We start from the raw sequence: 12,427 nt of genomic DNA on the forward strand, positions 1-12,427 counted from the left end.
AGAGATAGGGGTAGGGGGTGAGCAAATGTGGGTTCTTGGTAATGAAGTGCACCACTGTTTGAGTGTAAAAGCATCTGTGTAAGAAGATGAAAAGTTAAAGAGACAAGCTTGGGTTGGCAGTTTAAATTCACACACCAAGTCAGTAAATGTTGGAATGGAAAGTGAATAAGAAATGGATGTTCACAACTATATGGAAGTAACACAGTGTATTGCTGAACATGCATGATAAGCAGCTTCCCTGGACAAATGAAGGGGTAAAAAGACACAATACAAAAAGAAGTGCCACGTTTTCTGTAAAGCCTCTGCAAATGTGCACTCAAACAGCCATTTAATAGTGTAAATCACTTAAGGAGCTGTTGCTGGGAGTGTCCCATGCCTATTGGGAGAAATCATGAATTCAAACCTCAAAACACAACAGTTTTTAAAGCTCACCGTCTCCTCCCCCGCCGGGCTGAGACTTACAGCATGAGAGTAGGCGCCATAGGCCCCAAACTGGATGGTCATGGGACTGAAGATGCCAAGCTGGCCTGCCATCTGGTGCATCCTGCGCAGGGTCCTCTCCTTATCAGTGTCTGCAAATTTGACCACCAGACTGGACGAGGCACCCTAGAGGGGCACGTATATTTACAAGGTTAGTGAAATGTGCAACTAAAGTTTTGTAGTTAAGTATGTTTTGTGTATCTTCATTAAAATTGTTTAATGGACACTTTGCAGTGTATTATCCTGATGTAGCTAGATGGAGATTAACAAAAGCAAATAAACATAGAACAAACAACCTGGATAGAGATATAATAAGTCCATTGGGCTGTTCAAGTTTCAACAAAGTAGGACAACTAATAATGCTAACTTTTGCAACTACCATGGCTACTTTCAATCAGCAGCATTTTGCAGATTGCACTGGCCACTTCAGCTGGCCATTCAGCTAGTGAGCTTATGTTTGTTAGCCACAACTGTCTGTGCACATCTTTACACTGAAAAAATAGTTATTCACAGGGAAAAAACTGAAAGAGGTCAACAAGGCAAAACCACAACCATAATAGCTTGGAAAGCTCATATGGATTCCTTAACGCTAAAGGCAAGCTTAAAGTGAAAATACTGATCCCATCGATACTGATGTCACTGACTGACTGACTTGTTACGTATACCTGACAAGTCTATTGCTCCGGTTGACATGTGATGCTTTAACTGGAAGCTTGCAGATATGTGAACACATTGAACACTATCAGTCTGACCATAACCTAAATGTAGGCCATATAGAAACAAGGTTGCTGAGCGCATGCATTACATTTGCATCTTTTGCCGTGTGGTTGAAAAATAGCTATCTCACAATGTGTGTGTTTCCTTTGGGAAATGACCTACTACAAAATGCAGGCTCCATAACGCAAAAATATTTAGAGCTGATCTATATCAGTGCATCAACATACTTTTATTGAAAAGGTGAGTGTGAGTAGGAGCACTCTACATCACCACGAAGGGGAAAGCATGTGGTTAATTTATGTCATCTGATGTCTAGCCTTCGAGACCTAATATAGCCAAGCCAAGGAAGCCAGTTGAAGTGAATGTGCACTTCTCATGACTACAGTCATTTAGCTGTCAGCGTTAAATGGAAGAGAATAGTGAGTGATATTTGCTTTTGTGAACTTTCCTACTCCACTGTATACACTGGGAGTGAACTGTGATCCTAACCAGATCCCACAGGAGTCCCAGTCCCCCAGTGGTGAAGCTCCACTGAATACAGTACAAGGTAATTAGGTCTGACAAAAGCCTTCGGCATGTGGAGGGCGAAGTATTGACTTATGGCTCTGCCTTATGGCAGATATAGTTCCGTATTGATGTCCGTGCTCCTGAGTTTGCATCCAATTAAATAATTTGAGAGACAGAGACCAGAGTCAGTTCCTCATGTGACATCCAGGCAAGGAGAGAGGCGGGGGAGGGTGTCTCTGTGTGAGTGAAAGACAGAGCGATAGATACAGAGAGAGAGAGTGGGGAGGCTGCTAGGCAGAGAAAGCAGCCACAGACACTGTCAAGAGGACCAGGCTCCTATTTAATTACAGGCAATGCATGCTGGGAAAGAGCACGGAGCACCACCAGGACAGAAGGACACAGGCAGCCAGGGGGCAGTCAGGATATGATTAGTAAGATCATAAAAGCAAAGACATGGGGAGAAAAGGACTCCATGATCATAACTTGGATTCATCTTTCACAAAATGTCTCATCCTGACAGGGTCAGTACAAATTCAGGCTTTGATTTAGATTTCCATATTTTCTACATTTGTAGAAAGTGAAAATGTGAATGCAGAGGACACAGTGTCAGAGAAAGACTAGACTGACCAGTTTGATTGATAGCCCTGTTTTTTTTACCCACGTTTATGACTCTCTGTATAAGAAATTGAAATTGACAAAACTATAACAAACTCGAGTGGTACTTACAGGCGGCATATTACTAAAGCAGAGTTATCCAAACAGAAAATCATGGAAACGAACAAACGTATGCCCTGTGAAGCTGAATATTGCAACTGCACAATAAGAGTGTGTATATGTATGTGTATTCAGCCACTGAACAAACACAGTCCCAGTCGTACTGTTATGCCGCTTAACTTCATGCCATTTTATAGTAATTCATACAAAAAGTGTGTCCTATTTTCATAAGCGCTTCATGAAATTTTAAACAGGAACAGCTAAGCGATATGCCTTTTAGAGGGCAGTTTGCCAGGGTGGTCTCGTGCTTTGTGGTTTGGTTAGTCATGGCTGATGCAACAAACTTTACAGAATATCTAGTCATATGTTAATCCTGCAGAAATGTGTTGTTTTTTTCCCTACGTCATCTGTTTTTGTTATCTCTAATTTTTTAAATATTTTTTTAATAAAAAAGACATGCATTTTCTGAATGAGAAAACAAACAAGCTAGGTCTTGTTCAGAGGATTTATAAGAAAGCTTTTCGACTAACTCTACTGTGGAGAGTGTCTAACAAACATTCTATTAACACAAGCAAGAGAATGTGTTGGCCGTAGATAACTGTGAGAAAGAGGATGGGGAATGAAGGAAGGCATCAGCATGGACCCCAGGGACAGTGCGTCTCAGATGGGATCCTATCAGAGCTAGCCAGCACCCCACCTCAGGCCAGAGGAGACCCATCTGGTGTTTCTCCCTCGATGCCATTTCAATTAACTAAATCAATACTCCGACGTGGCGGCGTTAACGGCACAGTTTTTCTGTTTCTAATTTCATTTCATCCCACCTCCTGACCTTTTTCAGTTCTTTCTCAACTTTGTGGGCCAGTTGAAAGGACTGGGCTGTTGAATTTAATGAGGCTGGCACAGAGCAAACATCCTCCTCCAGCCTTGTTGCTTAAGCCTGCCCACAGCATGGGGGTCTGGCATTTAGATCACATTCATTTTCTGCTTTGTGTGTCTGTGTATTATTATATTCATTTAATACCTCATGAAGAATGCATTGTGAGCATCGGTAAAGCTCGGGGCTGCCTGTACTCACTGCACCGTGACTTGAGATGAGGCGAGCCTGGCCTGGTCTGACTTCTCCCAGCAGATTGCTCTGCTGTAGACGACAGCACGGGAGGAGACCCAGTCTTCGCTGTCTACACTGAACAGACTTGGCAGCAACATTAAAGCACTACAACAACCTCTGCAGGTGTCGTCAGCACTGCCACTCAAGTCAGAGTCTAGCATTTCACAGCATAAAAGCCAAACTATCCCTTCTGAAATAATGACACTACTTTTTCTCTCACCCTTGCCTCTGAACAGGTGAATTTCATATCCTCACATTTCAAGCAGAGGTATTTTGACTAAATCCAGCCTAATCAGAAAAGGTAGATTTCAGAGTGTGATCCCCTTCACGAATCAAGTGTTTCAATCCACATAAAGGAAGAGTATATATGCCACAATATGTGGCCAGGTAATGAAGGAACAGGTGGCAGCAGACAACAGGCACTGGATGCAAAGCAGCCACTCCTCACTGGTAGCAGAAAATCACAAGCTGACAAACAAACAGAATAATAACCTCCACCGGCATGACTCCTATACCTGAAGAGAAAATGAATTTGCTGAATTTGATAAGGGCCAACGGGGAGCCTTCACTTTTGACAGGTACAACTAAGGAATTTGTCACAGGTTCAAAAACTAATCTAATTTCTTGAACAACACACTTGACTTGTGAAAATCTCACATATTGGATTTTGTATGGGCCGCCAAATGTGTAGATGGAAAAATACACACCGGTAATTGAGGGATTAGAGCTCAACTACACCAGTGAAATGGCATTATGCTTTTATCTCTGCTTTACTGTGATACAAAGACACTGGTGTTAAGTGTTTACTAACAGGCAAACAGACACTCATCTTCCATCCTCTAGGCTTTCAGCAGTACAATACAATGCCACAGTCACTGAAGGAAAAATTGTCATTTGTAAAAGCGTATCGAATGTGAAAAGAACCTTCTTTCTTCCCCATTCAGCAAACATGCAATAGCTATTGGTTAAACTTCCAAAATCCTCTCAGGTTCTACAGACTTATAGACTCTAAGAAGTGTTAATTGAGAATTTGTTAGAAATTAATTGAATACACCATAACAAGTTTGTTTGGTAATTGGATGAACCCCCTGTGGGCTTCATATTCAACTCTCTGAACCTTGCTACATCTCTGTTAGCCTCATGGGAGGACTGTCCCTCATTAGCACCGAATGATGCTGTCTTGGTCTGGCCATGCTGTCCACCACATATTTCTGCTACACTGTACTAAGCCAAAAAACACAGAAGAACAATACTGTCATTCATAATGGTGTTTTCACTTGGTCTGTACACTGCATTTTGTAAATAACAGTTTCCACGACAAGGAGCGCAAATACAAAACGCCATGTAGTATGTCAGCTAGAAGCCTGCTGAGATTCTACAGTAGTTTCATGTGGCATTTGATGAATTGTTTGTTACAATGACAATGTTCTCTGGCTTAGTTTTATCTCTCATTAATCCGGAACTATAGTATCACACACATGCACGATCTTGTTGCTGCCAACACCAGCGAGCTCCACAGGCCCTGTCAGCCACGCTGTGACACCGAACATGACAATGTCTGCAATTTGCTGGGTGCTGTCTGCCTGCCCCCGGCTCTGCCATTTGAAGTTTTGCCACCTGTGCCTCTGCAGCCCTACTGTAATTCAACAGATGAACCAGGGAGAGTGCCTGTTCTGTGCCCAATCACCTTTTAAGTTAATTTTGGAAGCACCTGCAATCTGCAATAAACATCAATTAAAGCTATGACCCAATCTATCAGCTCATGCCCTTCGGTGGCATCCCTTGCCCTTAAGCTTCATTAAAACCTTTCATTTTGGGCCAGCGTATTTTGGTGCAGGTATTATTTATGGCATGTGTGCGTGTGCCAGGTAACACAGATGCTGGAGAGAGAACATTAAGAGGGAGAGAGAGACAGAGAGGGAGTGAGAGACAACTCTTTGTTCAAGGTTCATCCAGACCTCACAGCTGGCAGCAGGCAGTAAGCGGAGCAGCCTACTCTCTGAATCCTGCCTCCTGTTAGTCTGTTGTTGACGACATGTGGCAGTGATATTATCCAAATTAACTGCATCCCCCTTCGGTACCAAAGCCTTAGTTGGATACTAATGGCCACCTTGCCTATTAATCTGAGAGGAAGTTGGATTTGAGGAGAGAAGGATAACAGGTGCATGGATAGAGGGAACGAGCTATGGATGATATAGATTATTAATGAACTTTTGGATGGCTCTTGATCTGCCTCAGGTCTGTTTGGGGCTCCATATGTTGCCTTGGACAGTTCATCTGCAGCAGACCTCAGGTGGCTCACTTGTCCAACCTAATGCAACTGTGCCTGGACTACAGCAACACAAGCATACACAAAGAGCGCAAAAGTAGTCTGCAGGAACCAAATCTGCACAAGAAAGCAAAACTAACAGACAGAGTAGTCCAATTATTTAAATCTTCTGAATGTAAACATATTCTGTTGATTGAGTCGACAAGATATTTTGAGTACAAGGTAAATATCTTGATTATAATCAAATTTCAGGAAGAGGCCTGTCATAATTGTGCCCGATCAGTGTGCCACATGATTATTCTTTGGCTCACGGCCCACTGCTTATTAAAAGCTGCCACTTGTGGTTTACACGCCAAAAAGTTTGGTCGTTATTTTGCACAACAACCACACACACAGTTAAACCGACTCTACCACTTATTTCTGTCCCTCACTACTTCAATGTAATGCAAAATGAGGCGGCATCAAAAAGATGTGTAAATTACATCTGGCTTCCAGGACACTATCTGGCTGCCAGGAAGCATCCGTAAATATTTATTGCTGAACATCAGTGAAGTGTGTGAAGGTGTGGATGTCTGCCAGGAAGAGTGTGTGCTCACGTGTGTGTCCAGCTGTGCAGTACTCAACATACATCCAGCACTGGCAGGGAGATGCGTCGTAATTCATCATTTCTTTTACTTAAGCCTTTTTGGTGGCCCAAACTATTTCATAATCTCAATAATATACTAAAGTCCATTACCCACTCGCCACAATTCTTCCTATACTTACATCTAAACTATTCCACAACTCTAAAAGGCACATTTAAATCTATCTATTTAGTCGTACAATACAGTCCACTGACCACAGTGATTCCATTGCAGGTGAGGTCTTGTCTTCTCATTATATCTCAACATGCTGTGTGATTCTGAGTAATATGAAATATGTGCGCTATGAGAACAAACACTTGCATTTGTGTTCTATGTCTATAATTTGAGTGAAGTGATTCCTAGGCAATCCGATTAACAATTGGGATGAGCAGCTATATAAATAATATTTACAGCTTCAAATTATGCCGTAACGTACCGATATAAAAACTCTGGTCTTGGAAAGATGATATCCAGACTGTGAAGAATAAATGTAGAAAAGCTGAAAGTTAATGGGAGACTGATAAACTGCAACTGTCCCACAATATTACTGTATGAAATATCAGGAAGCAGTTAAGGAAGCAAAAGCGGCTTATTAATCTGACCTCATTTTGAAGATCCATCCTAACTCCAGGGTGCTTTTCAATATTATTGACTTACTTGTTAACCTTCCTTTTAGTCACTGTAATGAAGCCTCACTTAATAACTGTTGTGATAAGTGTTTTAAGTTTTTAATATTCTTTTACAAAAAGCTGATTTTGGACAGGGGCCAAACTGTCACTGTTAATGTTTTGTCTGCGATGAGCTGTTTGTATGTCTCCCAGAGAAGGCAGTGGCATGTATGAAGCCTACCTGTCTGCGTCCGTATTACAAAATATTCAGCAGCCTTTATGTTATCTATTATTTATAGCACTCTTTTCACTGGTTTAATTTTTTTTTCTAAATATACAATCGTCTCAGGGAAAGTTTTTATTTAAGTTCTTGTCCTATCTTATTTACAACAATATCCTTCATCTTCAGTAGAACTGAGATTCTGGGTTTTCAATCAAGTTTATTTTTTTGACATTTACAATAGTCATGCATGATTATGCTTGGACGTATCGAAAACAAATAGAAAGGTGCACTCAGTAGAGGCTGCGAGGTACTCAGTAGTGTGGAATGGTAGTTCCTTTAGCTGTTAGCTGATAGTAAAATATACTGTCCAAATCAACAAAAGTGTGCAAACTGTATTCCCCCACTGTGTCTCTGGGCACAGTGTTGCGGCTAGGGGTTGGTGATGCACTCAGCTGTATAATCACAAATGGCCCCTACCGGCCGATGGGTGGTTAAAAGTAGTGAGTGAGGCGTCAGCAGGAAGAAAATGGAAGTATAAAACAGGCAATATCACCGCAACCACAGGTCCTTGAGCATGTAGCCATTACTGGCCACCCAAAATATTTTGCAGTTTGCTGTAGCAGAATCTGAGATTGATACCACGGACAGACACAGAGGTGCACACTCACTCACTGATGCACGCACACATGCGACCGATTGCATGCATCTCCTGGCGGAGATAATAAAATTAATGTCACTGATATACTGATGACACATTTATATCTAGGTGTACGGAATTCTAACTAGCCATTACCATGAATGGCCTTGACGGCATACACAGTGTCAGTGAATTCTGAAATAATCTTTTTGGCCTACTATCTCAATTTCATTGCTTCACCGTGACTATGATACACTGTCTCTTAATGCAAAGCCACTAATTTCACACTAATTTTAATATTCAGGAACAGGTTAAGAGAGCTGTTCAAACTATTAACTTTTGACTGAGGACTATTTCCTCATGCAAGAGAAACATTTTAATCCATAAGTAAACAGAAAATAGTCATCCATGCTTTAGTTTGTTTTTAATTAGCTCAAAAAAATGTTGTCTTGCGCTTGTCTCCTGAAAGTTTCCTCAACTGTATCACTTGTATCAGAGACAATGTATCCCATATTACCAACGTTGCATTCAGAGGTCTTGTGGCAGCTTCCTATGGGCTTTTTCACTGTCTACTTAAGTCAAATGAGAGGTAGATGAACATGAAAATGTTCACTGATCAAATCATTACAGTATTCCTTAAAGCTACTTGTATGTATTTGCATTTAATCAATTGTTTAACATTGCTTTTATGTTTATTTTAGTAATATGCCTTATTTAAGGCAAATTAGGAAAATAAACTTGCTTTGCCTTATTTAAGTCTTATTTCTCTTTCTGATAGTTCATCTGTTTTTTTTTCAGCAGTTTTTGGACTGACAGAATCCAGGAAATCCAGGATGGCTGGAAAAGGTCCTCTAATGGGATGCTCTGTTTCTTCTGGACATGTAAGTAGGGCAATTGTTATCTAACACATTAGCTATAAGAACTCGTTAAGCTTAAGGATCTCAATCGCTAGTTTCATGTCGTCTTCAATGCAGTATGATGTTCATTTTGCTAAAGATGTCCCATTTAGAGTAAAATAGGGTAAATAATAAGGCAGGGTATGCTTTAGGGTGTGGTTACCTTGTGATTAACAGGGAGCTGCCACTCCCTTGACCGTCTTTGGGTGTTGTCTGTGTTTTCATCTAAAAGCTTTCACCCTTTCAACATACAGTGTGTTTTGAGTTCATGATAGTTAATTATTAACATTTAGGTTGCATACAAATGTCAGCATTCATCTGTACTTAGCTCCGCCCTTTGAGTCACTCCTGGTGGTCAAAATGAGGAACTCGAGGCTTCAAAACCATAGTCCACAAACCAATGGGTGAAGTCAAGGTAAGTTCATCCACAGTTTAGGGTTCGTGTTAGAGTCTTTTTTCACTCAACGATAACTACTTAAACTGCAAATGGAAATTCCTTGTGGAATGCAACCATAACCCCGTCAATACATCTTGAGAATGGCTAATCATAATCAAATAGTTATTGCTTAGTTGTTCCAATTAAAATACTGTTTGTATTATTCAAGAAATTCTATAGAAAGAATGCTATGATATTTAATCACACTATGGAAACTAAGCAAAGATGGAAACTCATGCCTACATTATCATTTTATACTATGCTTGTACTATATAGGTCTTGTATCTCTATTTCCATTATTTCAACTTTATATCAGACAGCATCATATTTATATATAGTACAATGTCTGCTCAGGATACATTCAAGGATTCATGTGCGGTACACAGTAATCATATCTTTATAAGACTGTGAATTTAAACACTCTATCTGTCTGGTGAAAAGTTAGTGTGAATAGCAGAGGGGGAAATGGATATTGAGTGAAAGTGACAGATATAGAGTATGCAGCTGTGCGCTGTAAGGTGGCGGATGCTGACTGTTGGATTCTTTTGTGTGCGGTGACATGCGGCAAGAATGTATGTGAGACTGTGGACTGTTGATGCGCTTTGGAAAGAGTCACTGTGGTAAATATATGACTTTGTTCTTCAACCACTTAATGGGAATTGAACCTGTGAATCTCAATAGACCTATTTGTTCAAGGTGTAACCCGTCACCTAAGAATAGGGTCTGATAATTGCAGTTGTTGTGTGCTATATTGGATAGTGTGAAGCGGAGGCAACTTTAGAATAGGGAACCTGTGTGGGTTGATAAGTGTCAAACTACTATTGAATTAGTTATGAGCAAATTAATTCAGAGTTGTTTGGACACTATAAACACTTCTAGTTGTGTGTTTTGTTACATAGGAATAGGCCATATTTATCAGGTGTTGTTAAAGGAGTAGAATTATTCTTCGACCCTATAAACCCAACACTTAGCAAAGCATGTGATGACCATAAGTCATGTAGAACAAATTCCTTACTCCCTATTATTACACAGTGAAAGGAGGTTATTAAGGGAAACTTCTTTGAGTAGTGGAAGTAGAATATGGTCATGCAGAATAAGGTCTTAATAGTGCTTTATACGATTAATGAAGAGCCAATATGCTACTAATATGCATGTTAATAAGCAACTAATGGTGAACATGTGCCATAATATAGAGTGCTGCCTTATAATACACTGTATACACAGGGTAGTAGAGAATAAATTCTGGTATATCTTGTGTATACGTTTTTGTCTGAAATGTGTGAAGTTTTTTTCCAAACATAAAAGAGACAAAGACATTCAGTACTGAATAAAAAAAAAAGGCATACACCCTCCAGTGGCTGTATGCATGTGGAATGGGAAACTTTAAAGGTAGGCATAGACAGCGTCTGTCTCTAGGCAGGGCAGAAAACACGTTCAAACATTTTTCACAGATCTTTGTTGTAAACTATATCTCATTTAATGAAAGTGGGACCATAGGCAAAAACAGCTGGCATAAACATTCAAGTGATGTCCACATTGATTGTGAAATTGTTTACATACTACGTTGAAATACACTAAAGAGTGTTAGAACATTTGCTGTGTTTCAAACTGTATTACTTACAGGCATAGTCTGTCCACCATGCAGGCTGTTGATGGCGGCCTGCGCTTCTGCGTGGCTGGAGAACTTGACAAAGGCGCAGCCTGTATACACAGAAAAAGAGAAACAGAGAGGAAGGGCACAACATCAGGGAAGGGCCTTGAATATGGGGGGGGGGGGAACACCATTCATTACCATTGTTTTCATGTTATCTGGTTTGTAAATATATTCTGCCATGTGTGTGTTCAGCGCATAACTCTGAATAAATCAGTCTAATTGTAGTGAAAGCATTAGCTTCGTGGAACATCCTGTCCCTCGCCCATTTCTTATTCCACCCCCTCCACTTTGGAGCATGGAGCCGAGGCATTTACTATCCTGACTTGTTTGTGATTATTAATCTGTTTAATATTTACACATTGTGATTTGTGTGCAGTCACTCATAAAAGAGATTATGATGACAAAGGCATAGTATTATAATCTGCCTATCTAACCAAATCTTTGCTCGCACATAATTTCAGATGGAGGGGGGCTTTGCTCAAGGGGCATTCAAATCATCTTAAATCTGTTGTGTAGTTATCGCACAAAAGGAAAAGTCAACATAGAAAGTTGGCCGGAAGACAAGGGAACGGGTGTTGGCAGCAGTGTTCTGGAGCCTCATTGCATTAACGTTTCAAATGATTGAATGATTCAAGTAGATAATGATAACCCACAATATGTTTTTTTTTAGAAGGTTACATATCTTAACCACGTGATAAAATAGTGTATCAGTGTGTAGTTAAGGACAGGCACTAAACTTCTACAGCATTAAGAGAAGTGAAATACAGTGGAACTGAACTGTGGTAGTCTTTCAAAAACCATTAAATTAAACAGGAGCTATTTCTCTAAGCTTTATGGTCGTCATAGACTGCTGAAGGTATTCTGTTATGTCCTATTCTTATCCTTGCCTTCAGGTAGCTCATGTGTTAAGTCAAGAGATACCTAATTAACAAACTCGTGGATTAATTCTGCCCCCTTTTCATTAATCGAGTAGCACCAGTGTCTTATAACCAGACGGGCTTTTTCTGAGTTCAATCCCTGGTTTCTTAAGAACTGCTAATACCTATTTAAAATGGTTACATATGTTCATATGCATTTATCCATTCACAAAGGAGTCTCGATGAGTCATTTAAATTGCAAACACTGATAGGTCGGCTCAAGGGATGTTCGACCCATTCACTTCTACGTCTCAGGAGTCAGCTTTGCTTCACAGACAAACAACTTAATAATTTCCTGACAAAATCAAAAAAGATTGAACCGAAGGACATGCAGCATGTGCACAATCAATGGAAGACAATTTCCACCTTTACCTGAGGCTTTCCTTCCATCCACACAATAAATGCGAAGCAGTTGAAACTGTTGTGTGCAGAAATATGGAGAGTTGTAAAGGCTATGTGTTTCCTGTACAGTCAAATGTCCTCAAAGCTCTATAGATCTACAGAGGCAAACTGATAAGTCAAAGAAGCCTTTGATTGTGTCACAGCACTCTAGAAAGCTTTTCCTTCACTTGAACGCTGCTCTGGGTAGAGGCAGTAAAGGTCTTCATTTGTCCAACTGAAATGTGTCATTTGACTGC

General features: G+C 40.4%; 1 protein-coding gene across 9 annotated transcripts in view; it reads right to left on the reverse strand.

Moving 5' to 3' along the window:
• Window positions 1–12,427, reverse strand: part of celf6 (CUGBP Elav-like family member 6) — a 132,092-nt gene that overhangs the window by 17,807 nt on the left and 101,858 nt on the right. For 7 of the 9 annotated variants that reach the window (XR_011105043.1, XM_068730121.1, XM_068730118.1 and 4 more), the window contains 2 exons: window positions 10,840–10,919; window positions 433–606 (listed from right to left, as the gene is read on the reverse strand). Coding sequence is in view for 8 of the 9 variants with exons in the window: in XM_068730121.1 (XP_068586222.1) it covers window positions 433–606; window positions 10,840–10,919 (254 nt within the window). In the remaining variant the exon portion in view is untranslated. The remainder of the gene's footprint in view (window positions 1–432; window positions 607–10,839; window positions 10,920–12,427) is intronic. The other 2 variants (XM_068730120.1, XM_068730119.1) reach the window with 1 other exon arrangement.

This window comes from Cebidichthys violaceus, unplaced genomic scaffold (genome assembly GCF_023349555.1).
Source record: "Cebidichthys violaceus isolate CVI_PGR_0920_01 unplaced genomic scaffold, fCebVio1.0.p SCAF_5, whole genome shotgun sequence".
Classification (NCBI taxonomy): domain Eukaryota; kingdom Metazoa; phylum Chordata; class Actinopteri; order Perciformes; family Stichaeidae; genus Cebidichthys; species Cebidichthys violaceus.